The sequence below is a fragment of the Halichoeres trimaculatus genome, unplaced genomic scaffold (assembly GCF_033239565.1).
Source record: "Halichoeres trimaculatus isolate MK-OKI-2021-1 unplaced genomic scaffold, fHalTri1.1 fHalTri1_scaffold_5, whole genome shotgun sequence".
Taxonomy (NCBI): Eukaryota; Metazoa; Chordata; class Actinopteri; order Labriformes; family Labridae; genus Halichoeres; species Halichoeres trimaculatus.
In genome coordinates this window covers 23329644-23356826 of record NW_027437183.1, presented here as the reverse complement: position 1 = coordinate 23356826, position 27183 = coordinate 23329644, and the positions used below count along the sequence as shown (strand labels likewise).

The window sequence follows — 27183 nt, the reverse complement described above, 5'->3', positions numbered from 1 at the left end:
GTGTCAGATACATGTTCCAAATATGAAGATAAAAAAAGAGTGTCAAACTTTTTGGGTATTTCAAATTTTTTGTTTTATTAACAATGCATCCCTTTGATAGGATTGTATGTTTCTTTAGGTCATCAATGCCCCCAAAAACATACTGTACACATTTTACAAGGGAAACCACGATTCAGGCAAAAAAAGAAAAAAAAAATCTTTTTAAATTATAATACAGTCTCCAGGAAAAAATATAAATAACTTTTTTTTTCTTCTCTGGTTGAGCTCACTCTATGGTACAGACATATAATAAATAGATCAGATCTGATATCACTCAGCTGATCTATGAATCATCTCTCTATGAGTCCATTTGTGTAGCAGCATTATAGCAAAAAACAAGTCAATGGAAACAGATATCCCCCATTTCCCTGGAAACCTTTTACAAATCCTTTAGTCACCGCACTCCCTGTCTCCCTCCCTCCTATCCCTCCCTCCTCCCCCTCCATCTCAGCCAATAACAGACAGTGATATTGCATTGTGGAAACAGATTTAGGGGTTAATATATTCCTATAATGTAATGGCAGCATGTTATGGCAACCTTTTTTTCTTAAAAAAAAAAAACGTTTCATAAGCAAGAAACACTTTAAGGTGACATTACAAGTTTGCCATGCTTGTTGCACATGCAGGGGAGTGAAGCACAGAGGTAAGAAGGCAAAGAGTCGGGCAGCTTACACAGGAGTGGAGAGCCCAACCTGTAATGAATGTTTCTACAGGTGACTTCAACATCTCTCCTCACCATCCCACCTCCTGAGAAGCTTTACTAAAAACTCAATGGCTGAAGAAAGACAGAAAAGTCCTAGGCAAGTAAAGGATGGCATTAACTAGCATTACATCCCATGCTATTCTCCTCTTGTACTGTGTACGGGTGGCATAAATAGAGCTTTAGAAAATACAATACTAGTAATGTTTTGATTGTCTGAAATACAAGAAATAGAAAAGGAATTGGCTGTCTGTGCTGACGAGAGGCTACAGGTTGTAGGAAGTGGCGAGGCAAGAGAAGCAGAAGCACAAATCTTGATAAAACAGGTCACAGGTCGGGGCGCGATATGAACCAGGAAGGTTCCAGAAACATGAAAAACAGCGGGACCCTCTTTGTAGTGTTTTTTTTTTTAAGTTTCAGAACGAGAAAAAGAACGCAGGGTCCGAGGAATCACTGGGTAGACACAACAACATGCCTTATTCATTTCATGACAGAAAAACACCACCTCTGGAACGAGAGAAAATGTGGAGAGAATTGTTTCTTTTTCTTCTTCAGACACTGAGAGTCTTAGTCTTGATGATCCAGCTTGTCTTTAAGCGTTACACTGATGTATTATTGAATGTTGCTCACGATTGAACCCATCTGGAAACAGTATTTGGTTAAACGGCTCCCCCATGTTTCACTGTAAACTGTTAAAAAGAAAGTCTGAATCAGCATTAGGCGTGCCAGGTTTAGTTTTGTTTACAGGTTTCATAGTCCTTTGTAGAAACTCGAGCGATGATCTCCTTTCTCCTCCTCCTTCTGTGGCTTATAATCTGTTTTGAGCAACAGAAAAACGCCAGACGCCTCCCCATCCTTACAGTCACATCTTATTTTTCTCAGTCTTAATGTGTCCGTGTGTGTAGAGCGGCAGGACCGGGACTGTGTGGAGGAATAATCAAGGGGGAAAGGGTTTGATCAGGATTCTGCAGGAGGGTCAGCATCCTCGTCAACAGGTTTTGGTATCTTTGTCAGAATTGCCTCGGCTTCCTCATACATCTACAAAAAGCAAAGAGAAATGTCACATTACAATAATTAAAAACGAAAGCAAAGTGGGTCTTAGATCAAGAAAGCTGTGGCTGATTCTTACTGGCATGAATTGCACGTCCTGGAAGAGTTCCTGTATGAAACGTCTGGAGGTCAGACGAAACGCACAGTGAGACAAGAGGTGAGAAACCTCAGAGTACAGGCAGATGTCATCAAACGCATAGGGGAACTTCTCCTTTATCCTGCAGTGAAAAAAGAAAAACACTTGAGTTAATCTGAAAGGGAACAGACATCTTCAGGTACATGCGTATGTGTATTAGAAAGAGGAGTGAGAGATTTACGTCAGTAGTCCTGTTTCATGGCCTTTGGTCCCCACAGAGGAGCTGAGGTTGATGATGAGTCGGAGAACCTCCTTCCTCAGCAGGACTCTGGAGGCAGGGCCGTCCTCTGATATCGCCTTTCCCCCTGAACAACAAGTAAACACCATTAATTCACCACAACACGTGGAACTGATAAGAATTTGCAGCAAATAACTATTGCTGTTTTTCTTCCAGTGTCATCCACAACCTGAGTTTAAGTCAAGTGTTGATTTACCCGCTGGATGCAAAAGGGAAAACTATTGGAACATTAAACAGGACTTTTTGCACCTAACTCGTGCCTAAATTTTTCAAATTCATATGCACTTGTTTTTTTGATGTGAACAACACAAAGTCTCTTCTTTGTTTAAACAAACCTGTTCTTCTTAGAGTGACAGACTCTAAACAAGTGAAACTACACTTGTTTCTACCATAAACGATTCATTTATTTCTTTCCAATGTATAAACATTAGAGAAAGAACAAAATGGATTTTTCAGGGCCGATACCGATACTGATGATTTGTAATCAAGGAGGCCAATAACCGATATTTAAAGACGATATTAACTTACAGTCAAAGTGAAAATATCGGTTTCAAAATTTTGAACAATACAAACTCCAACACGTAACTTCATTCAAATACCTTCAAACATATGTTCATTAACAGCTCCCAGGCTTAGCAGCATGTTTTATAAAGTTCAATGAAAACATTTAAAAAAAAATAGCTTAAGTTTTCTACAGTAAATAAAGTTTCTTAAAATTTCAATGCGACTGCAATAACTGTAATAACTGTAATAACTGCACTGCTGATTGGCTGTTTCCCGAGCCGTGACTCTGCTTGTAACCAATCAGATGGTACTGTGGGTGGGACAGTGCTGGGGACTAAGTAGTGACTGCAGACAGCGGAGCGGCTGCATCAGAGCTGCAACAACACAGTTTTAAATTTGTTTCTTATCATCCATTGGATTAAAAAAAAGGCTGATGCTGATATGCCACAAAATGCCAAATATCGGCCCCGATAATCGGCCCGGCCGATAATCGGTCTATCCCTTATAAAAACTCAGTAACAAAAATACTTTTGAGGATTATGGGTCATCAGTCCGCTGGGCAATGAGGCTGCCCAGTACTCGATGCCCAGATGTCCTGGGTCAAGCTAATATGATTAGCATTAGCAACAAGCTTCTTGAAACGACTGCAAATGAAGCTTTGCAGTTCAGCTGAGGCTACATCTGTGCTTCCTAAGAGCAACCAGTCCAATGATTTATGAGTCCAAACCAGTAAAACTCTCTGCAAACAAACAGCGTATGTCCAGTATAGTTTTAAAAAAAGTTTAATAGAGATGTGAATTTTGGTTTTATGAAACTACAGGAAATAAAAAGAGACTGTGATCAACTACTGTGGATATTATAATGTCTGGCAGCACAATCTGTGTGATAAAAAGGAGATTTTTTTTTCCTCTGTGACAGACATGGATCATTGTGAGCACTGCAATGCTCTCTCAGACCTGCATGTGAGAGTAATATATTATGCTGCTGCTGCTAAACACTGTCTGATAGGCAGAGAAAGCATTGATGTCTACAGCACTCAGACTTGCTCAGTACAACAAAAACCATATAATCAAGTTTATTAAGTAAGTTTTCTAAATATACTTTGAGATTATATTTCATAACAAATAACTCATTTCATCCATAAGCTTGCATAACTGTTAGAAGGGTGAATTATTATAATAATCAATGAATGTCATGCTTTTGTGGTCACACCATTTGGCTGTTTAATGGGACTGATTCTTTAATTGGTTCAAAATGGTAGAAATATCATATAAAATACTATGACACCAACAGAAATCCAAAGTTCACATTCAAACAAACATCTAACATGTTGTTTTATCAAGTTTAAAACATTTTTTTGGTAACGACCCTTATCTGTCCCAGATATCTTAGGCTGTATTCAGACCAGAAAAGTCCTTCTGTCCACTTGTTTGGTCCGGACCAAAAGCGTACTTTTTTTTTTTTTGTTCGGTGCGGTTCGTATTCGGATTGTTCTTTTTGCAAGTGGACTATATTCTGTAAACATATCCATGTGTGTGACGATCAGTGCTCTCATTGGTCAGCACTGACAAAGGGCGGCACACAAAGTACAGACCTGGAAATGGAGGTAAACGTGTGTTTATGCTCTTATTAGAGCTGCAAAATCATTTTCAGTTTCAAGAGCAGCTCCTTCAAAGCAGGCTTAACAACACCGTTTCAATTTTTGTAACAGCGAAGACGAATGCGCGCAGCAAAGAGACGCTATGCTCTGCGTGTCCTGACCCACAACATGCCAGCAACAACAGCATGGCTAAACAGAAGACGGAGGGTCAGGTATGAACCAAAGACGATTAGGTTACGGTGGCTTTATTGGCCCAAAAGGCGCATGTATCCTGTAGTTAGTTCGGATGGACCTTGGTTTGTATTCAGACCTGCACCGGAGAACCGCGAACCGCACCAGAGTTCGTTTGGAAGCGGACCCAGACCACCTCAAAAAGTGGGTCTCAGTCCGGTTGTTTGGTCTGCACCAGGGTTTGTTTGTGTCTATTCACACCTGCATTAAAAGTCCGCACCAGCGTGGGAAACGAACCCTGGTCTGTTTAAAGTGGACCAAACAGTCCAGGTCTGAATACGCCTTCAAAGACAGGGAAGCAAAGCGCTGATCCAAACCAGATCAAACAGAATTAGCTTAGCTGTTAGACAGCAGCTAATGTTTGTGTTTATCTACGGTGCGTCAGGGCCTGTAAATAAACACAAACAGCTGTCAAGGCTCAACACAGTCAGGTCGTCATTATCACTTCACATTTCAGCCTCCAGATGTCCTTAATGTTCTTTCCCAGCAGCTCATAACTCCCTTACCTCTTTAAGATGCTCACTGATACCTGTGATTCATGTGGGTCTCTCTAACCCTGAAAACCACATACCTATAACAATGTCACCAGGTGTGGGCGTGCTGCAGATGGAGCCTTGAGACACAGCAGCATCACTGCAGCCTGAAACACCGGAGAACTTGGACTGAGGCATTACCTCCAGACGGTGGCCGCTCTGCCCGCCCCATGACGGGAAGTCAACATAGTCTGTTGGAATAAAACAAACTGATGGTTACATTCTGCTCTGTGGGTAAACTTTGACCATGTGACTGTCTGAATGTGTGTGTGTGTGGGCTCACCTGTGCGAGGGTGTGTGCTGTTAACCTGTGGTTGAGTAGGATATCCAAGGACGATGGCTCCGACACAGTAGAGACAGTTTTCCTCAGAGTGATCTTGCAGGCCGGTCTCCTCTGAGCCCACTATGTGGTTGGGGACATCTCCTCGGGAAGCTATGAGCTCAGAGATGCTGAATTGTTGCTTCAGGACTGGAACAGCAGGGCGGTCCCCTAAAGGCAGCAGTCATAAGATCAAATGAAAGACTTTCTCTAAATCAGTGATTTCATTTGAATCTGAAGAAACGAAACTGCTTTTACCGTCTCCATCACCAAAGAGGAAGCGTTTCCGCTCCTCTGACGGAGGACTGATCCTCTGCTGGAAGTACGCAGAGTCCCTAATGTGGAACATGTCATTGATGTCCATTGGCAATGCCAGGCCAATGTAGTCATCATTACACCCATAGGTGGCGCTGGAGACCATTGAGCGCACCGAGGAGCAGCGGTGCAGAGTGCTTTGGTTGATGGGGCTGAGGAGTTCCTCTTTATCTAGAGAGGCGAAGCTCAGAGCCTTCAGGAACCTAGGGAGGGCAAGAGGAGAGGTGCGTGAGAGGATCCGGGGGGAGAGACTGGGACGGATAAGGAATGTGAGGAGTAAGTGAAAAGTGTTGGATAAAGGCACAGAGACAGAAACTTAGCAAAAACACGGTGAGAAGAAACAGACAGGCTCACACTGAAACACTGTGGAAAACTATCAGTGCAGCAGCTACAGGTCAACCTGTAACTTAACTAAACTTATATCAAGGAGCTACTGGCACAACTTTACAAAACACTACAACACCCAGGGATCTGTAGTGTGTGTCATCACAGAGGAAAATACCTTTAAATGGAGTTTGTTAAAAAGAGGAGAAACAGATCAGAGTTGATTGGTTTGATTTAAAACAAACTACGTCAGAAACTGGACGACAAACTAAACCTCAGATTTTAATCAAAGTCAAGTTCACCAGAGATTATGTTATTCATTCAGAAATAGTTAGAGAATATTTTTCTGGTGATTCAAGATTTTAAATACTCATTTCTTTATTAATTTTCAGTTGATGATATTGAATATCTTTGATCAAACTAACAACACTTAAACTGGCTGACCCAATCAGATACTTTTATCAGAGATCTGGAAAAATGATCAGTGAAACAAAACTGTTTAAACAATCTGTTTCTAAATCTGTCACAATCATGTTCTGAAGAACTGTAATCCCTCTTCATTGTTTTCTTTCCCTTCACGGATCAAGAAATGAGGTTTTCTATGTCTTCTTTCACTATCTATGACAGAGGATTTTGGCCACATTAAAGACAAACAAGAAAAAGAATTTACAAGATTAATCTCATTAAATTCATGAGAATAAACTCATTACGTTAGTCTAAAGCTATATCTTATCAGAAGATCTAAGAAATGTAGTGAGAAAAACAAAGGACCACATGTGTTAAATGGTTTTAATGATGCTACACCTTTCCTGGGTGAAGTTATGTAATAATTTTGTATCATAGTTTATTGGTGAAGCAATTTGTAGACATTCCAACAAGACCTAGCTCTGCATAGAAGCCAATGTAAGGTCCCCGGCACTGATGACAGCTGATTTTAGGAAAATACTAGGGCTGAACGATTTTGGAAAATAATCTAATTGCGATTATTTTGGATTAATATTGCGATTGGGATTTAGCATGCAAACTTTTTTTGGGGGGGGGAGATCTTCCACATTATTCACTAAACACAAGCAATAAACCGATCCATAGTATGACCAACACGACAAAAGATGCTGTCAACATACAAAAAATTCTTTCCTGTAGGCCAGGCCTACATGTTTTGATGAAATGAGATAAATTAATGCATGAATTGAAACAATGTGTGAACATATCTCAAATGTATAAAAATCTTACTGATCTCTCATTAGTAACACAACACAAACTAAAGTGCAGAAATATTAAAAAAAAAAAATTGGGGTTCAGCCACTGAAATATGTAAACATGTGGATTTCACTTTTAAATGCACTTAACATTTTTTTTTTTTCAGCCTTTGCAATTTGAAAATTGCATTGTATTACATTGCGATGTCGGTTTAAATTCAATTAATTGTTCAGCCCTAGAAAATACATTTGTAGCTTGCAGACTACGATGGTCCACTGATGAGTTATTGACAGACTGTATTTTATCGGGGAAATCCTAACCTGTGAATACCTTCCTAACTCCACCAGAGTTCTTCACAAAGCCCCAGTTTCATAGCTATCTTCTCAGGGTTATAAGGACCTTGAAAAGACAGCACACAGCATCAGCATAACATTGTCATATGTTATGATTATGCTAATGCGCCAAAATATTTTATAATTCATGATTTGTTAGGAGATGAATCTAATAAATTAACTTTTTCTTTTTCCCGTGGCCCTAATCCTCCATCGCAGTTATCCCTCATTAATGTGTTCTTTCCCTCTATGGATCTTTTTTTTTCTATCAGTTTCACTCTGAAAGAAAAGGGTTTATTTATATAATGTAAGACTGTCAAAAAAAAAACAACCTGAATGAATCATTGAGAATTTTTAAATTAGTTGATCTAAAAACTAAAAATCTAAAAAGAGGAAACAAACCAAGTGACCAGTCTACACAGGGTATCATCACACACCGTAGCTACAGGATTCAAAGCAACAACAAAACATCTGAAGATGTCAGGATGAGTAGTTACTACTAAGGTCGGAGTATCAGGGACGTGTTATTGGTCTGATTTGGTGCTAGGAGCTACGTCTCTATGAGGGAGGACACTGGGTGGGTCCACCCACCGCGGTACGAACGTTCTGGACAGCCTGCGATATGGATTTAAGACGCTGGCTTCTGGACAGGTGCGCCTCCTATCTGATAACCTGACAGACACAGCAGAGGTCGAAAAAAAAAAAAAATTACCCAGACTGACACCGGTTACTGCCAAAGAAGTGAGAGGACCGCAGTGTGCTGAAGCTATAGTTGCCTAAACTGAGGCATGTTTGAAGATTTTCTCCTTGAGCAGTGAACGTAAATGTTAAAAACCTTCACACTGATGTAAGAAAAACAGATGACAACAGTGCCTAACTCTCTCCCTGTAGTGGTGGCTGATTTACCTGCGAGGTGTTAGCCTGGAGTCCAGGCTGCCGGTCTTCATGGTGATGGTGTCGGTGAACAGCACATCTTTGGCAGGCGATGCCAGCGCTTCGCTGTGAGACAGAGACGGGTGTATCCTCTGCTGCTGCAGCCTCTTTAGCGTAGCGTAGCCCAGAGCGTCCCGGGGACTGGTGTACATGAAGCTGCAGTCCGCCAGGCTCTTGATGGTGGTGACCGAAGGAGACTTGAGGGACTGAGCTCGACGGGGGAGAGTGTGCGAGGAGCCCGGTGGTACCAGAGAAACGGTGGAGGACTTGGAGGTGGACATGTGGTTGGTCTGAGACTGGGGGGTGAGGGAGGAGAGGGTTTTGACAGTCTTAGCAGACACCACTGTGTTGAGGCTCACGCAGTCAGAGGAGTCCGGTTCAGGCTCAGGATGCTCAGGGTTCCCCACAGTCTCCCTGGAGGGGCTGGAGCTCATGGAGCTGATGCCGCTGGTTGTGGTGTCCGTGTTAAAGCTCTGACTGCGGCTTTTAAACTGAGTACCTCCACCACCTCCTCCCACGTTGCCTCCACTGGAAGACGAGCCACCGTCCCCAGCGAGGCGCTCTCGGCTGCTTTGCTCCCTCTCCCGGCTTGGGTGTTCAATGACCCCGTGCACACCCAGACCGCTGAGTCCGAGGCCTGACCCTCCTCCCCGAGCCAGTCTGCCATCTACCAGCTGCTCTTCCGATCCCCCCCTGGTCCCCACAAACGACGTCTCCAAGCTGACCGTGGGACTCTTCGGCATTCCTCTGCCGTTAAACACAGGGGTGAAGACGTCCTGGTTCGGGCTGTACACAGACGGCTCCGTCACTGTCCTGTTCCGCCTCATGCCGCCAGTTTTAAGTTCGGTTGGGGTGCGAGAGCCTGTCGGGGTCTTGGGGTCACTGGTGGAGCGCAGCTTCTTGCTTGGCAGGGACAGAGAGTTGAGGAAACGCGTACGAACAAAGCGAGTGGAAGCTAGGATCGTGAAGGGGCTGCGGTCCTTGACGGGTTTGGAGTGTAGATAGAAAGAGGACTCATCAGACGCGTCCAGAATGTCACACTTGTCATCGTCCAGGATGTACATGTCTGAGAGTGAGACACAGAGACAAGCTTAAGTACAAAATAAGAGCAGAAGGTTTTTATAACAACAGAAAAGAAGCTTGGTTCGTCCACATACTCGGCTGAGACTCGCTCTCGCTGTTGTGACGCGAGCTGGTGGATTCAGAGTTCAGACTGAGTGTGCTTGGTACTGAAGAAAGCTCAGAGGTCAGCTGGGCATCGACCTCCTCTGGAGTGACAGGCCACAGCGTCCTGCGACTGTGTCTGACTGAATCCCAACCGTACTGCTTCAGCACCTCACAGCCCTGCCTGGTCTTAGAGATGACACCAAGCACATAAACGCAGGTCCTGTGGGTGAAAGAAGAGAGTAAGTCAGCAAACTCGACACACTGAAAATAAGGTCTCAAGAAAAGTGGGGATGACATAAATCAGATGATCAAGTTAACTTTGACCCATATTGAAGGAGCAGCTCTTGAGAATAATGAGTTTTCTCGGACCTGAGGATAAAATGACTTTCCAAACTCACCCTCGTACTGAGAGCACCTCACAGTGCTGAGCCAACGTCAGGATGTCAGGAATGACATTCTCCTCCTGCAGGAGATTCAGGCCCCAGTTTGAAGAGCCGATGTTACCCTGAGAGAAAAACAGCAATCAACATCAGAGCCGTCTGTGTGACTATCACCGTTACAGCAGCCGAGTCACTGAGGTGTCATCAAGTTACATGGAGTGACACTGACCAGAGCCCAGAGAGCAGCCTTCAGCTGTTTAATGCCCTCCCAGGTGTCCAGCATCGGGGAGCGAACTGTGTAGCTGAGGTCAGGAACCACGCTCTGAAGAGGAAACACCGACATTAGGAGAAAAGCTCATACAAAACCACAACACACACAGAATGTGCTAAAATAACAGTAGGTAGGTACCTGAGCCTCCAACAGGTGACAGCCTGTCTTATCGTGGACCAGCTGGCCGTACAAGTGCACAGGAAGATAAACATTTGGTCTTTGTAACCTGCAGACAGACGGACAGGGGAGTCAGAAACACGCTCCACTGTGAGTCCTGCAGCTCAGCAGGTGACTGACCACAAACTCCTCCTCTTACCTTTGGTTGCTACGGCGGACGTAGTTGTCTCCATCAACAGGTTTACGGTATGTTGTAAGTGCTTCGTTGAGCTGCTCCTCTATCAGGTCCACATACTTCAAGTTGTATTCCTACAAACACAGACTTCTCTTACTCTGGGGTCTTATCTCACTTCGGTAGAAACTGAAGACACATTATTCAAACAGTTTGATTCATTGATCCTGATCATACCTTCTGCCACTTATCCAGCTGTTTGCTGACGTAACCTCGCTCGTTGAGGTAGGAGAAACCTTTAGGAATGGACAGGAACCTATCGATACAAACAACAGATGATCAAAAGAAGTTCTAATAGTGTCTCTTCGTCCTGGCAGACTACCTGCGTTTGTTTATACCTGTCACGTTGGCGCACGGACTGATACGCTAAGCGGCGAGCGTCTCGTAGCCAGCTGTGGCTCTGCAGCGGAGGTAGCGCTGTTTTACGACACCATGAAAACTAGAGCCTTATTTAGCTGTGTTTTTGTGTGAAAGTAACGCACTGAAAATTCTCTAAATAAAGCGTGAATGCAGACCGATATCAGATTTTTTCAGTGGGAGTCCGTTTATTTGTGTTTTTGGTCAAGTAAAAATTGGCCCCGTCTGAGTGCAGAGGAAACCAGCAGAGGAGCAGGGAGGGGGTGTTTGGTGCGAGTGCTCTGGGCTTCTGCTGCACAAAAACACTGCTGTAGGGGTAATTTCTGCCCTAAACCTTGTGATAGGACCCAACTTCTCCCATCCAGGAGTATCACTTTTAAACTTTTTATAAAATTTCAATCTTTGCAATTTGAAAATTGCATTCTGTTACATTGTGATGTCATTTTAAATTTAATTAATTGTTCAGCCCTACTTTTGAATGTTGTGTTAACTAACAAGTAAGGAAAATTCCTGCAGACCCTAACTTTCAGTGTCTTTGACATTTTGGCATGTGGACAGCAGGACCAGGGACTAAACCCTAAACCTTCTGTCTGAGCCAGAGCAGACCCTCACTTGGTGCTTGATGTCATTAAATATCTAAACATGCGATATACTGTCCGCCATGCTTGATGACAGCCTAAATACCCACCGTAGAAGCAGCAGGAGGCCCTTGTCTCCAAGGTGGGACAGAGCAGGTTTGAGTTGGATCAGAGCGTGGAGGTTTGCCTGTGAACGACACAACAAACAGAGTCAGACCACAGAGAAGGCTGCACACACAAAGAGGCTATTAGACACAAGCAATAAACTTAATCTCTTCAAATGCATTAATATTTCAGCATGGTCTCTTTCAGCATTAGAAAAATCTAATGCTTCCTAATGCTGAGACTCAGCTGTGCATGTGTGTGTATGGTTTGGGTTTGTGTATGGGTCACCTTGTCCTCACAGGCCTCGTCCAGTATGTCCAGGGCCTCCATGGACACAGCCTTGCTGTGGTCGTGAAGTTGTGTGACCAGCAGCTCCATCCCCCAGCTGCTGAAGAACTCCACACTCGCACGCAGCAGTACACGGAGGTGTTTGGTGGCGTACAACCTGCACGCCTGCTCAGAGAGATCAGGAGGAGTAAAGGAGAGAGACGAGGATGTTATCAGCAGATTGTCTTTCTGTTGGAACAGTGCAGCAGTGATTCTTTTCTCCACATTATGCTTTGTTTTTGTTGTAGTCGGAGTCTTACATCAGTAGCAGCAGTGAGGATCTTGGAGAGGATCACTCTGGCCAGACCATCTCTGCTGTAGTCCAGTGTGGATACAGCGAGTTTCAGCACAGCATCCTGGTTCTTCACAGAGCACAGATTCAGCAGGCTGCAGAGACACAACACAAGAGTTCATCTTAAACAAAAGTGTTCAACTCATCAAAATCTCAGCGTTGTATTCTTCTGGCCTGCATCAGCTCTGACGTGCTGCTTTCCTCTGTGTGCTCACCACTGAAACAGGCCACATTTCTCCAGCAGTTTGACGCCCTGTGGGTGTGCGGAGAGCGTCCCCAGAAAGAGGAAGTAGTGTTGGCTGAGTGTGGTGAGCAGGCCGTTACTCTGCAGACAGCGTTCAGGCTTCAGCCCTGAGGACGAGGACAGCCACGACACCATGTCTCTCACCAGGTCCTCCAGGTAACCCTGACCATCCTGGTGACGGTTAGGGAGAAGAAAGAGAGGTGAGTCTGAGAATTAAAAAAGGTGAAAATAGCAACGTGAGTCTGTGAATGGAGGCGAATCAAACCTCATCCGAGTCCATGAGGAACTCCACAAACTGACAGCCGACCACAGTGAGTTGTCTGGACTTTGGATGATCCAACGCCAGCCCAGCATATAACTTACTACTGGGTTTATAAAAGTACAGCAGCCTCCGCACAAACCTGCAGCGAACAGGAAACAAAGACATATTCAAAGCAAAGCATCAGAAAAGTTTGTGTGACTGCAGAAACCAGCAATCTAAAGGAGCCCTACTTGTGCATTTGTTCATCTTTGTTGTTCCTGAGGTTTACGTTTGGCCACTGGTGGAGAAAAAACATTGAATATGAATCAGAGAAATGAAAAAACAGAAGTGAGTCCATGAAACAGTTTGTAGAGACTCTCACCTTGAGGATGGTGGCAATAAGCAACCAGTTCCACTCCAGGTTCTGTTTGTGGTTGAGGATGTGACTGTCTCTCAGGTTCATCATCAGTGCTTCCTCTGTGTCCTAAACATAGAAAACACCAGTTATCCATTGATACAAAAAAACAACAACAACCAATCAACCCCATCATTAATTATGAATATGCCTTGACTGCAGAATAAGTGACCACAACTATAGCTGGATTTCTTCAGAGCTCAATCCTTTTGATGGTGTCAGTCAAACATTTAAGACCAGATCTGATCTTAGGCTGCAGTAGATGTTTTGTTAAACTAAGCTAAGCTCTACAAAGAAAGAGAGACTGCCACTGCTGCTCAAGACGACAAATATGTTATCACTGCAGGCTGTAGGGGGAATACTGGGGATGCACCGATCCACCTTTCTGGTCCCGATACTGATACCTGGGCTTTGGGTATCCCCCCGAACTAGGGCTGAACAATTAACCGAATTTAAACCAACATTGCCATGTAATAGAATGCAAATTACAAATCGCAAAGGCTGCAACTAAAAAAAAAAATAATAATAATAATAATTTTAAAGTGCATTTACTTTACTTTGTGTTTTGTTACTGATGAGAGATCAGTAAGATTTTTATACAATTAATATTTAAATTTATGTTCACACAGTATTTCTTTTTCATTTTATAAAAAAGTGCATTCCACATGTTGACATATTTCAGTGGCTGAGCCAGAGATTTGGTCTCATTTACATTTCTGCACTGTATTGTATGTTCAAAGACGAGAGGATTCATATTTATTTTTTAATTTATTCTTCATAATAGGCCTGCTGTTCTGCAGTTCTTTGTTCCTTTCTCTGATTTTATTTAAGGCGATTAATGATAATTTTATTACAGGTCTATAAGGCCTGAAGTTAAATCAATCAGTCAATATTCTACTGTGATTGTAATAGTTAAATCAAGGTATATGTTATTTGTAAACATGACATGTAGGCCTGGTATACAGGAAAAAATGTTTGTATGTTACAGTCTCCTTTGTTGTGTAAGTCATACTATAGAACGGTTTATTGCTTGTGTTAAGTGAATAATGTAAAAGATCCCCCCCCCCCCCCCAAAAAAAAAAAAAGAATAATTTTTTTTTTTTAAATTGCACGCTCAATTTCTATTGAAATATTGGTCCAAAAAAATCACAATTATATAATTTATTATTATCGTTCAGCCCTACCCCGTACAGGTACTGATCTGTTACCAGTGCTAAAATAATAACCTGCATGCCAAACTGTGGGATAAGACTGGAGATGTTTTGGGTACAAGGCAAAAAAAATGAGTACATGTGGATTTACTATTAGTATTTATCAAAACTATATAGTATTGAAATGTTTACCTTCAGTTTGGGGAAAACAATGCTTCATAACTTACAGAATTTATTATTCAACTGTAAAATATTTTACCCTGTAAACTGGTAATGCAGCAAAACACAAAGAAAGTGCATCAGAGGTAACATTAAAAGTCAAGTAGCCAAGAGCGCCGGATCGGTCAGCATACCAGTATCGTGATCAGTACATCCCTAGGGAATACAGGATAATTTCTGGAAACTTATGCCTCTGCATGACTTTAGTTCATTGTGGAGACACGGGGAAGCTGTAGCTGAAAAGTAGAGGCTGAAACCTGTTTCATATTTACCTTGATAACGTAGATGTCTCTGTGGGATCGTGAGTGTGACTCTCTGCGGCTGTGTGAAGACACAGACTTGCGGATGATGTGGTCCAGGTAAAGACTGTGAGGTCTCGAACCTTTCTTCTTCTTCTCATGGAAACGCTTCAGATTGTTCACAGCTGCACTCGCTCGACTGAATAAAAAGAAAAAACACAAGTGATGTCGTGAACTATCAGAAATATGGTTGAAAAAAATGTATTATGATATTTTCTTCAAATCTTTGCTCCTGATTATGTTCACTGCAGCTTTTCTGAACAGGCTGCAGTATATCTAATGATTTATACCAATACATTTTGTACATAAAAGAATAATATCGTTTATATTCCTGGTCTGAAAATGTGTTGGGCCTGAGAAAGACTTTTATAACAGTCAACAGACGTGAATGTCTGAGAGTACTTACAGTCGTTTCTCCTGGGCGATGTCGAAGGAGGCTGCCATGTTGATGAGGGTGGGGAGGCAGTGCAGGTGGTGGCTGTGAGAATGAGGAAGGATGGTGTTTGCCTAAAAACAGAAGCCATGGACACGTGGAGGAGAAAGGAAAGGAGAGATGAATTTAGCATTAGTCATAAAAAGTGTGCACGGCAACCAAAACAGTCTTCAATGACTCTTTCTGTTTACTCTAACATTACCATGTGTAGAAGCTCTCCCAGCAGGATGGTGGCTCTGACAGCGAGCTGATCATCGCTACTGGTCACGACTTCAACAAGACCCTGAAGTGATGCGTGTGAGAGCAGAGATGAAGATGCAGCTTAACAGTGACAATTTATAATTTTTTTACATGTATTTTTCATATGAGTGAATTTAGCTCATTTAACAACCTGAGATTCTGAGCTCACCTCTAACAGCCCGCTGCTGATGAAGGCTGAGAGAACAAATGCTAGGTAGTTGTCCATCAGATCAGGCCTATTGAAGAAAAGAGCAACTATGACATATGGCAGTTTAATCAAATATTGTTCAACAAGAACTTCTTCAAAACGACTTCTCACCTTGAGCGGGCCCGATGTGAAAGGATGACTTTGGCCTCAGCAGCAACAAACCCATCAGAGAGTCTCCAGGTGTCCTGAAACCTGGCAGGGTCTTAAAAACAAGGAGAAAAGATTAGTTTGAGTTGTGTGAAAAATATATAACATATCCAAACTGTATTCACGTATAAAACACATAAATTACAAGGAAGAAAAATGCTGGAAGAAGATATAAAAGATATGACGGTAAAAAGAAGTTTCACCCACCAACACTTAAAAGAGCTTCAGTGAAGTCTTGAGTTACAATTGGCAGAGGGAGCCTGAAGATCTCGTATAACACCTCCAACAAACCTTTCTGCAGGGCAAATTGTGTTAGAGTCATCAGATACACACACATTTGACACGCCACATGCTCCATTACCCAGCAATCAGCAGCAAATCTTATTTATTCATGTTTCTGATGGGGAGTAGAGCACTCACACTACTTCAGACTAAGATCTGCTGTTTCTCTGAATCCAGAGGAAAAGAGGTGATAACATCTGGCTTCATAAATCTACATCATGGCAGCTCTGGTGTAAATATCACTTGTGATCTAGAGACTGACTCCACCCCAAATAGACCTTTTGTAAAGACTTAGTTTGAGGGAACTGAGGGTCATTCACTGGTACAAAGTGAAATTAAGGGCTTGAGACTGATAGAAATTACATCCCATTACACCAAACTTGTACAACTGTCTGTCTGTAAGATGTTCACTGCTAAGTCACTAGCATCCATCTGAATATGTCTCCTGACCTACATTAACATAATGTTTTTTTGCAGCTGTATCAACACTCACCCTAACTTCCATATTTGGTATGCACAGTAAGCCAATCAAAGATTGGATCCCAGAATTTCCAGCCTTGCATAGGTTGATAATCCCTAAATGAAGAAAGGAGAAAATAAAGAGAAACTTAAAAAAAACATCATCAAATCAAACATGGTTCCCCCAAATTCAACATTTTCTTTCTACGTGACCATCCTTACCAGACCAGGAGCGAAAGGCTGCCACTATGGCCATTCTACTTGACAAGAAACGGGACTCCCTGTCCTCCCTGTGAGCAAGAAAACAAGATCCACACATTCAAAACAGGACGAAATGTTCCTTAAACACAGCATCATTAATATCTTTGTAGGGCCCAAAGCCCTAAAAGTATTTCACAAAGGACCAAACTGCCCCACAAAAAGCTGCACATAAAAGGAGAATCAATAAAAGATCTTTTATATAAAAGCAAATCTTTCAGTGACTTAAAGGATTATCATGACTTGAGCCCGTGTCACATCCTCAGGCAAGTCATGCTGGAGTCAAGCTGCCCGGATAACAGGGCTCATATCACGGAAACACCACACAAACCCTCCACTCTCTTCAACACTTAATGTGTTACCAATATAGGAGCAGAGCCAACGGTAAACACCTGGAAATGTCAGAACACTGGCTTTTGTTTCTGCAGTGACACTCTTCACGCACACACACACACACTCACTTGAGTTGCCCTTCAGCCGTGTCTGCGTTGTGGCGGTAGTGAAAGTCTGTGAAAGGTGCGAGGATTTGCTGGAGGAGCAAAAAAAAGGAAAAGACACAGAAGATGGATGAGTTTAAAACAAGACTGACTTTAGAGCTCCTGAAAAACGAAGTTTAACCCTTTCAAAGCTGGGGATGAATACGTCTGGAGGTGCAGATGTTGATGATGACTTTTTGAGTATAGCTTAAAACTTAATATCCAGAATCTGTAACAAAAAGCTTAAATTAAAGAAAGCCATTTAACCATGATAGTTAAAGAAATCGCTATTTTTTGCTCCATAGTTATACACACATATTTTCCTCATTTTTTTCTGAATGAACAAAAAAAAGGTTAACTTTTTTTCCTCAATATTTTTTCATCACAGAAAAACTGCAAAGTTTCAATGTGTGTGTGTGGGGTGGGGTGGGGTGGGGTCAATGTTTGTTGTGCTAAAAACAATCCAACCTAGGAGTTATTTAACTAATGCATTAACTATTACAGTTTTTATTTACTATGAAAGCATATTGTTGCCCCACAGGAAAAAAAACATGATCACGTTACAATGTGATCAGTTTCACATCATTCCCTGATACTGAATTCTTAGCTTATTTTAAGATACTGAATTATGACATTAATGTAGTAAAAAGAAACTGCTACTTTTCTGGCCAGGACACTCTTTAAAAAAAGATTTTTAATGCCAATGAGGTTTTCTCCTGGTTAAACAAACTGAAAAATAAGTTGGAACCTCTGTGTGACATAGGGATGGGTACCGAATTAGGTACTTTTATAGGTACCGACCAAATTCTGTCAAGAGTACTGAGTACCGATTCACGTAAAATCGAAAGGTACCATGTGTAGGTACCTAAATGCATCCTTGTGACTGTGAGGGAGTGGAAGAGTAGGGGATTTTCCATGCTGGACATGAACATAGCATTTCAAGTTTATATATTGAAGAATAAATATGTTAAATTGAGAAAATTGGATATTTTATTATTGAACAAATGGATATTTTTTTACCACAAAAACACAAAAAGTACTGAAAATTGGTACCGTTGAGTACCGATTGCCAGGTACCGGGTATCGGTACCGTAAAACATTCAAACGTAAAAGGTAATCATCCCTAGTGTGACAGTAGTTGCTCAGGAGACCGTCAATGAAGATGGAGTTAACCTGCAAGCTTCTTTTGCAATGATCTGTTGTCCATTCATATATTATTGAGCCTCCTATACTTCTACATAAATTAAAAACCCCAACGGTTATAACGAGACTAGTTTTTAGTAGTGTTGGACTGGTGCAGCTTGTATCTATGGAGCCTTTTATGTCCCTCCTACTTGTCGATGGTTATTAAAACTACCTCCAGAGGGTTGGACTGGATCATACTTCTGTAGAGCCCCATGCTTTACAAAATCTGTCTTAGTGTACTCATCATTATATCATCCACAGTGTTCAATAACAGCTGAATCCCCCCCGTCTTAACCCACGCATAAAGTAGAATTTAATCCAATTAACAATAAAAGTTTAATAAAAAAGGAAATCACCAAACATTCAGTATCACATTATAACATGACACTGTTTTTTTTTTTTTACTTCTGGCGTGGAACCAAGACACTTCCGTAGTTTTCAGGCAACTTCTTTAGAAAAGGCAAAAATGATCTCTCTTTGTCAGACTGTGGCTCTTTACTTGTGCTAGCACTTTTCAGACGTCATGTGAGGATACTACAAAACCATGAACTATACAGCATTTGAATGTAAGAGAGAATTCTTATCTTTGCTTCTGAAAAGAATGAGTCAGCCCGCTACTAGATTTCATGTTTTACATCAGCCGAGAGGGGAAAATGTGTTTGTCTGTGGCACCACACAGATGGTAATTTTCTTAAAATCCCTATCAAACATCTTACTGTCATAATATTTAACCTGTCTCAGCTCACACATAACATCTGTGTGGGTTTTATTACTGAGGTGGTGAGACGCTGCTGTCCCAGGTGTCTGTTTAGAGACAAAGAAACTTTAGAGAAACCCTGTAACTGATGACTGTAAGCACCATGGGAAAGAGATGATCTACCAGCGCCTGCTAATCCTGACAGGAATAACTCAGCACACACTCATTTGTACTCAGCATCTCGCCCTGGATTCATATCTTGGAGTGTGTGTTGGTTTGTGTACCTCCAGCTCCACGTCAACACGGATGTACTGCCGTGTACGTGGGTGGTTGAGTAGATGGAGGACGGTGGTGATCAGAGCTTCGTTGATGCGGCTCAGCTGACAGTCGATGACGCTCTTCAGGATGGTGCTGAGACCACCGCGTCTGGCCACCACCTCCGGGTTCTTCAGAGCTACAAGTTGCCAGCAAAAAATCAGTCGGTGATTTTAATTTTATATATAAATATCTTTTAAAAATTAGGCAACTTATTTAGTCCAACTTTGGTGCTTGCAAATAAAAGTTCTCAGATGTCTGCATTGCATTTCTCAGGTACTCACCCAGCTCACATACGATGGCGATGGCGGCGCGGACCATGCGGTCTCTCTCCTGGAGCCCATCAGTGCCCACAGCAATTAGAGAGTTTGCAACAGAGGTGGGGAACAGCATGGCATTGACAGTGATGATCTACAGAGGGAGGAGGAGGAGGGGGAAACATGAGTCATCAAACAAGTCAGGACAAACAGAGGTAGATACACAACCACAGAGATTTCGCTGCTGCTGTTTGGGGACTCTACAAAGGAAACATCTAATTCAAAAAACCCTGAAATCTATGAGTCATATTTACTTTAATTTAACAAATAAAATTTATTACATGATAAGAGAAATGGATGTTGTGATAAGAGGTCAAGCTATTTGTCATGGAAGAAGCTCAGGGCTTGTATTTCTGCTTAGAGTCCTCCCATTGAAACCAGACCCAGACTCTATGTGTGTTAGACTGTGAGTGTGTATGTGCGAGGAGAGTTTACAGTAAACTACAGAAAGAACTATAAATAGCCTCGCCCGCAGACTCATGCAAACTGTCCACACACTAACGTCGCTGCAAACCAAACTGTGTTCTGCTGGTGAAGAGACAGAGGCTGGGCTGTCTGGACAGAGGGCAAAGTTCACAGCTTAAACAGGAGTCTTTAAATTCATTAGGACACACATTAAATAAAGTATGTTACCTTTCGGACAAGTCTGAGAGCCTGAGTCCTCTCGCCCTCATTGCTCTGCTGGATGTCGATGCATCTAAACAAGCACACAGGGATAAAAAGACGTGCTTTTACTAAAACTAGCAGGGGGGAAAATACAAGTCTGCAGGAGAAAACCAAGTTTTATAGAAGCTTAACTGGAAAATGTTCACACTAATTAAGAAATACTCTTTGAGCTACAAAGTGAAGGTCAGCCTGAGACAGCACTTTTCCAGCTGACTGGTTCAGCTGGAGCAGGATCTCACCTGGCTATCAAATAGTCCACCTGCAGTCTGAGGACCTTCTGCAGCACATTTGTGTCTCTGATGAGGTAGCGGAGCGACCGCAACCCTGCAGCACGCACTTCCTTTGCTTCATTTAGTAGAGCTAGTCGCAAGCTGGGGGTACAAATCAAACAACAATTATGACATGAAACCTGAAATCAAACAATTATTAAGACTTGAGAGAATACGGTCAAACCATTTTATTTATTTCCTGGTGCTTTTCAATTACAAAAATATTTAACTTGTGTTCCTCAGGAGCCCAGCTGATTACACACAGGGCTTCACTAAGAAAACAGTTCTACTTGGCTGCATGAATAACGAGCCAGTGAAGTGGAAATGGAGCACACATCATTAAAAGAACATTGTGAACAATCAGTAATTAATTGCTGCTGATAACGCTTACCAAACAATGATTTCTTCATATGTGTACCCAAAGTTTTCCTCACGGTGGTTTATGCTGCATAGAAGCTACAGCAAAGACAGAACAAGAATATAAATCAATAGATTGATACATCAGGAATGCATACATGTGGTCTTAGCATAGCTTAAAACACCCAGCCCTGGAATCAGAGAGTGTTTTAGTGTTTGGAGGTATGACTCCAACATGGCACCAAAAATCAAACTGAGGGACTATTTATACCGAAGAGCAGCACATCACTTTGCTGCTCTGCGCTGCAGCAGTCATGCAGGTGTGTTTGTTGTATTTCTCCACTTGTCTGTTACATGCTGACTTGTTTAGAGCCGGTGAGTCGTGACTGGATGATGTTGTGCTTCCACTGCTGGTGGATGCTGGTTATAATTACAAACTCAAGGCAACAAATTCACAAGTACAGTAGCTGCTGTTGACGGGTGTCACATCCATCATTTGTTGTTTGGATGTGTTGTAAACACGCAGGAGAAAAACAACATTAGGGTTGACTGGCTTTGTTGAATTCTTCAGCAGACCAGGTCTGACATTGAACCCTGTTTTTATCATGAATTGCCACACTTAGCTGTTTCTCCCTCAACAGCTCCTCTGTCATTAACAGAGGCCCACACACAGCTACTGTATACACGACTGAAACTGTGCAGAAACAAGTCATTATAAAACGCCTTTGACAGAAGTCTGGGTCATTCAGCAGGCCAAAGCTAACAACACAGTCTGGCAGTGTCTGGACAAAACAAGGGGCGTCTCCGTGAGCCATGAGATGAGAGAGAAAAGATGAAAATGGGTTACTATGGTTACTGTGTGCAATAAATAAACAGATATGGAAAAGTTTTATGAGCTCTAACATACACTCTGCCACCAGGCATTAAAGAACACAGACGCTGTGAACTACACATTTCCTAATTCCTTAATTAACTCAGAATAGCGGATGCTCTCTTACCACAGTATCATTATTTTGCATGTTCAAGTCAAAGTCTCTCCTATTCTATTGTGTTTCTATTGGGGCTGCAGCTATTGAATATTTTAGTATTCGAGTATTCTACTGAAAATCCCATCGATTAATTGAGTAATCGGATAAAATACATTTTTGTTAAGTTAAAGAGCAGTTATTTTTCAAATGAAAATTTTTCTCTTTAAGAAATAGAATTTTCTGATACAGCATGTCAATTAGAGCACTTGCTTTGGTATCTCCAAAATCTGTAAACAGACTTTGACACATTTTTTGTGCCTTGTACATCTCATCAAATGTTGCAGATCCAAATGGCACCTGTTTTGTTGAATGACCCATTAGTCCCCAAACTCCAGAAAAGAAGCTAGATTTTTTGCTAGTTGCTATTTTGTACAACACGTAGCTTAAGGGGTCTGAAAACTCTCTTAATATGGCCTCAGCTCTATTTGAAATACCACTCTTTGATCTTTTTAGAAATTAAACGATTCCTCGAGGTGGAGAAAATTACTCGATTATTTTTTGTAATCGAGTACCTCGAATCATTTGAGGAATTGTTTCAGCTCTAGTTTCTATTTATATATGCAATCAGGTATTTTCCACATTTCGTTTTTAGATGACAATAATAACTGAAGTCTACCAGACAGCATGTCCTCTTGGATAAATGATGCTGCAGTCTTAGAGCTGTTGCATTCCTTATACACATCTCGAAGCTCACTTGTAAAAATCAACACTCCACATTTATATCAATCTCCCCTTTTAAATGAAAAGAAGGTACATTTTGTGGAAAATACACCTTTAAGCTGGACATAAATCAACTTCATCACTGACCACACAGCAGAGCAGGAGGACAGAGGGTGCATGATTGGATGGGTGACAGCGTGGTAAGAAGGGGGTTGTTTTGAATCAGCTGTGATGTCAGAGCCCAATCAGGCATGAGGGGAGAGGAGACAAGGAGGGGGGGCATGTGACTGTCTCCCAGGCAGGGGGATTAGGTCATCCTCACAGTCCTGGAAACCTTATAAGGTATCAGAAGCGTGGTGCTACAACAGACACATACACACCATGGCTTTTACCCTTCTGTCAGTTGTAAACAAAAGAGTTAGGTGTTCAGATTAGACTCAGCCTTTAGCCCGTAACTGTGCCAGCTGCTGACAGACAACAGGCCCCTATTACCATCAAAACATATCCCTGACATATGGTCCAAAGGAAGCAAGTAAAATCAAAAAATCTCCATCTTAAGCCAGGAGCCTGTGTGGACTCTGACAGCTGGGTAAAGGGTTTTGATTTTTTTTCTACATAAAGTGATGGTCAGCAAAAATAACACACTCAAAACAAAAACAAGAGCCAGTTCCCCCCCTAATGCCTTAGCTTTTCAATTTCTCAGTCGTGTTTTCACTTTGCACATGGTGTTATTCCTGTGAAAAAATAACAGGAAGGCTGGAGACTAAGCAAGAATCTGTTGGGTGGACAGCAGAAAAACACCCTTGAGCGATCACTGGTCCATAACAGAATGAGCACAGGGCATGTAAACAATAAAAAAACACTTCAAGTACAGTTAACATGTGAAAATAACTTCCATCTTCACTTATTTTTAAATAAGTGTTTAAAAAGATGTTTGTAAGTCCAAACAAAAGGATGCAGCTTAACTTGATTTTAGCATTTACAAATAAAGTGAGTGTCAAACTGTTACTTTATTCATGATCCATTTGTTTAGGATCAACAAACAATCTGGTTGACTTCACTGATAAGGGAAACTGGGATGTTCAGGATGGTTGGAGAAATCTGTGCTTTAATATCAAAGTTACACTCCCTGTATGCCAAAGGTTGAGAGAATTAAACCTGGAAAAAGAGGGGAACAGATCATAAAACAACAGCAACAACACACGGAAACCTGGGGTTTGAAAGTCATAGTGCTGCCTTTGATGCACATAAGGTCAGAGATCATCCCTACAGGTTTGGTTGTATTCACTTCAAGTGTCACAGTGACTGACAAAGCGTGGCCACTTGACTACATCACCCAAGTGAGTGAGATCAGAGAAATGTCCAGCGTGACAGCAGAGAGGAGGCGAAGGGCACAGTGAGTCAAACCTTTGCTCAATTCTGAACAGTGATTCAACCTTTTCAAGATTCTGTATGTATATGTCCTCAGCTTCAGTGGGATCTGCATGCTGATTTTCAGGGGATAACCGCTTTGCAACTTGCACAGACACTCAGAGTTGTCATCACTGCCAAAAATAGCAAATGAAACACTTGGGTAAAAGCCTCTGAACCTGACAGCATTACCTTTATGAAGTTGTTCAGGTGGCCCAGTTTTCGCATGTTACTGACTCCGTGTGGTTTGGCCACATTTTGCAGGATTTCACGGAAGTTTTCTGATGGCTCTGCAGGAGACAGAAAGGAATATTCAATGTAACCAAGACAAGCATTAAAACATATTGCCATAATATCAGTCGATGAACCGTATTTAATATGTTGCAGGAAGGAAGTTGTTCCATCTGGCTAAACTAAATTTAGTGTGTACAGTCAAAACAAGACCCAGACAGTAAAAGCACAACGTGAGCAGGGAAGTGTTTTTTGTTTTCAGTTCCCTTCAACTGATACATACTCTACACTAAAGGCAGAGGGTTTCAGAACTTATCTGCAAACCTCAAAGTTTGCATGGAAACTAGCTCCTGACAGTGGACTCAAACTGAGAGACAAACACTGCAGATACACTAGCTTCATGCAGGTTTACCACTGAGTGAGCTACATTTACCATCAGTCTGTTCAGAAGTCATGGCAGTCGGTTTCAGTCTGTTGTATGAATGATACTGATACATGAATAACAAAACTGAGACCTTAAATTGTGTTCAACACTGTATACTATACTGCTTGGTGAAAACCTAGCTTTTTGTACCTGGATGAGCATGAAAAATGTATTTTTTCTTCTGTAAAATGCATAAAAACACATAATATTTTGGATTTACAAAGGTGAACTCTTACATATCAGAGACATATGGAAAACCTGTTCAGCAAAGAAATGTATAGTGAAAATATATAGAATACAAGCCGAGATGCATAACTATATATGCTGGCTAAACATGTGTCTCCTGTAATAATGTCGATGCAAGAAAAATAGGCAATGCAAAATCGATTTGTAAGATTTAAGATCCTGATCCCTGGGTACAGACAGACGAGGTTCAGTCACCAACTTCACGATAAGACAAACATAAAATAATGATATGTAAACAACCCCTGTTCCGAAATTAAAGAGCTAGAGAGGCTAAACTCTGAAAATCCTCGATAGAACAGCTGTCTGGACAAGTGGACTCCCTTGTGTCGGGGATCTGAACCGTATCAATGTGACTACATCATTGTCGGCCTTTTGTGCTGCATTCCTATAAGGTGGACCATATCCCATATTTAACATTCTGAGGAAAGGGACGATTTGTTCATGGGTTCCCACACAGACTAACACAGAGTGCCTGTGCTCAATTTGAACAAGCTGGTACGCTGTGTCGCTGCTGTGGGTACAAGTCTGACAAGGCTGTGCAGCTCTGCATCAGTCTACCACCCTGCGCAGCTTGTGCTGTCTGAATCCCGCTCAGCTAACAACCTTTCAACACGATTTCTCCTACAGCCGGCGATGACCAATGCATGACTACAGCACTTGTGCTTGGCTGACTAAATAACAGGCTATCTTGCCCACTCACACCAATCAAAACAACAGAGCGTCGTCATGGCTGGTTAGCCGTGGCAGCTAGCTGACGCTATCTTAGCTAGTAGGTTAGCTGGCTGCCGCCTGGTATTATGATAATGTTATTAGACCAAACAGATAGGGGAAACGGTCAAAATGGAAATAGCTGTGACATGACAAGTTCACTGACTAACGAGGTTTCCCCTTCACAGGGCTGGTGTTTGCAGAAAAGCTGCTCATCCATTTTGGACAATAATCGCTCTCAGGGTGATGAAGCCCGAGCTTACCTCTGCTCAGATCCAGCGGTACGTTTTCTTCGCCGCTGTCATTCCGACCTGTCAAAAACACACACCACGGACATGCTGAAGGATCACACCACAACCATCACATGCCCCGCGACATCTATTTTTGCAGTACGCCAATATAACAGCCATGAATGAATCGAGTTTTTCATGCCTACCTCGCATCCGAAGACTCCGGATAGGACGGCCGCGGAAGCTGGCCGCCATGTTTCCAGGAACATACACAACACCGGAAACTTCGCGGGTTCTCGCGAGAAAAGAGACAACGGGGAATGTCGCCACATAGTCGCACTAGACCCGTTTATTTATTTATTTATTTATTTATTTATTTATTTATTTATTTATTTTTCTATTTATTTATTTATTTATTTATTTTTCTATTTATTTATTTATTTATCTATTTATTTATTTATTTATTTATTTATTTATTTATTTATTTATTTATTTATTTATTTATTTACTTACTTATCTATTCTCAAAACAAGACGGAAGACGCATTAAGCGACTGTTAAAAACAATGCAATGCATGCATAACAAACAGAAGAATAAAAAGCCAAAACATACAATAAAGGCAACTGGACTGAACTTAAATCTATACAAATCAAGACTCAGAAAAAAAGATACAAAAAATACAACATTTACAATTTAAATGTAGCCGCATATACAATTATATAAAACATAACAAATTGACTACAATAGAAGCACCAAATATACTGTCAACTCAAGAAGTACTAGAGATCACATTGATCTTCCAAAATAACTCAAATTAACTTATAAAATAAGGGATGCCATTGTAGGCCTAATATGGGGATAATAGTTCCAAACTTGAGGGCCATTCAACAGCTTTGGGTTGCTATCATGTCATATCTTCCCAGTTAGGAGATTGAATAGAAAGTAAAATAATCACCACCACCACACCCCAATCTTAATTCACAGAGATTTATTTCCAGAGGTAAAAGACGGTGTTATTCTGCGTTCCATAATGACTTTTATTAATAGATAAAAATGTTGAAGCCCAAGGTCTTTCAAAAGTCTTCTTT

At 41.7% G+C, this 27183-nt stretch overlaps 1 protein-coding gene across 1 annotated transcript; it reads right to left on the bottom strand.

Moving 5' to 3' along the window:
- Positions 1-57: 57 nt before the first annotated feature.
- On the bottom strand, positions 58-26405 carry LOC141790229 (rapamycin-insensitive companion of mTOR-like). Its single transcript, XM_074669957.1, has 37 exons — positions 26302-26405; positions 26129-26176; positions 24449-24546; positions 21193-21257; positions 20772-20903; positions 20500-20563; positions 19834-19960; positions 19519-19688; positions 17338-17405; positions 16841-16908; positions 16653-16735; positions 16085-16172; positions 15842-15932; positions 15692-15758; positions 15485-15565; positions 15256-15356; positions 14823-14988; positions 13148-13249; positions 13017-13063; positions 12790-12925; positions 12496-12695; positions 12249-12375; positions 11950-12114; positions 11667-11743; positions 10799-10877; positions 10589-10698; positions 10411-10498; positions 10231-10323; positions 10020-10126; positions 9612-9841; positions 8428-9520; positions 5609-5868; positions 5315-5521; positions 5070-5222; positions 2107-2230; positions 1869-2007; positions 58-1777 (listed from the first exon to the last, which is right to left on the bottom strand). The coding sequence occupies exons 1-37, from the start codon at positions 26348-26350 to the stop codon at positions 1697-1699; spliced, it is 5184 nt and encodes a 1727-aa protein (XP_074526058.1). The 5' UTR covers positions 26351-26405; the 3' UTR covers positions 58-1696.
- Positions 26406-27183: the final 778 nt, after the last annotated feature.

Excerpts from the sequence above, each read along its gene's own strand:
- LOC141790229 (XM_074669957.1), bottom strand. The coding sequence starts at position 26,350 with ATGGCGGCCAGCTTCCGCGGCCGTCCTATCCGGAGTCTTCGGATGCGA. Across the intron at positions 13,250-14,822 it reads GAGACATCTACGTTATCAAG|GACACAGAGGAAGCACTGAT; the intron begins GTAAATATGAAA and ends TTCTATGTTTAG. Across the intron at positions 5,869-8,427 it reads TCCAGGCTAACACCTCGCAG|GTTCCTGAAGGCTCTGAGCT; the intron begins GTAAATCAGCCA and ends TGCCCTCCCTAG.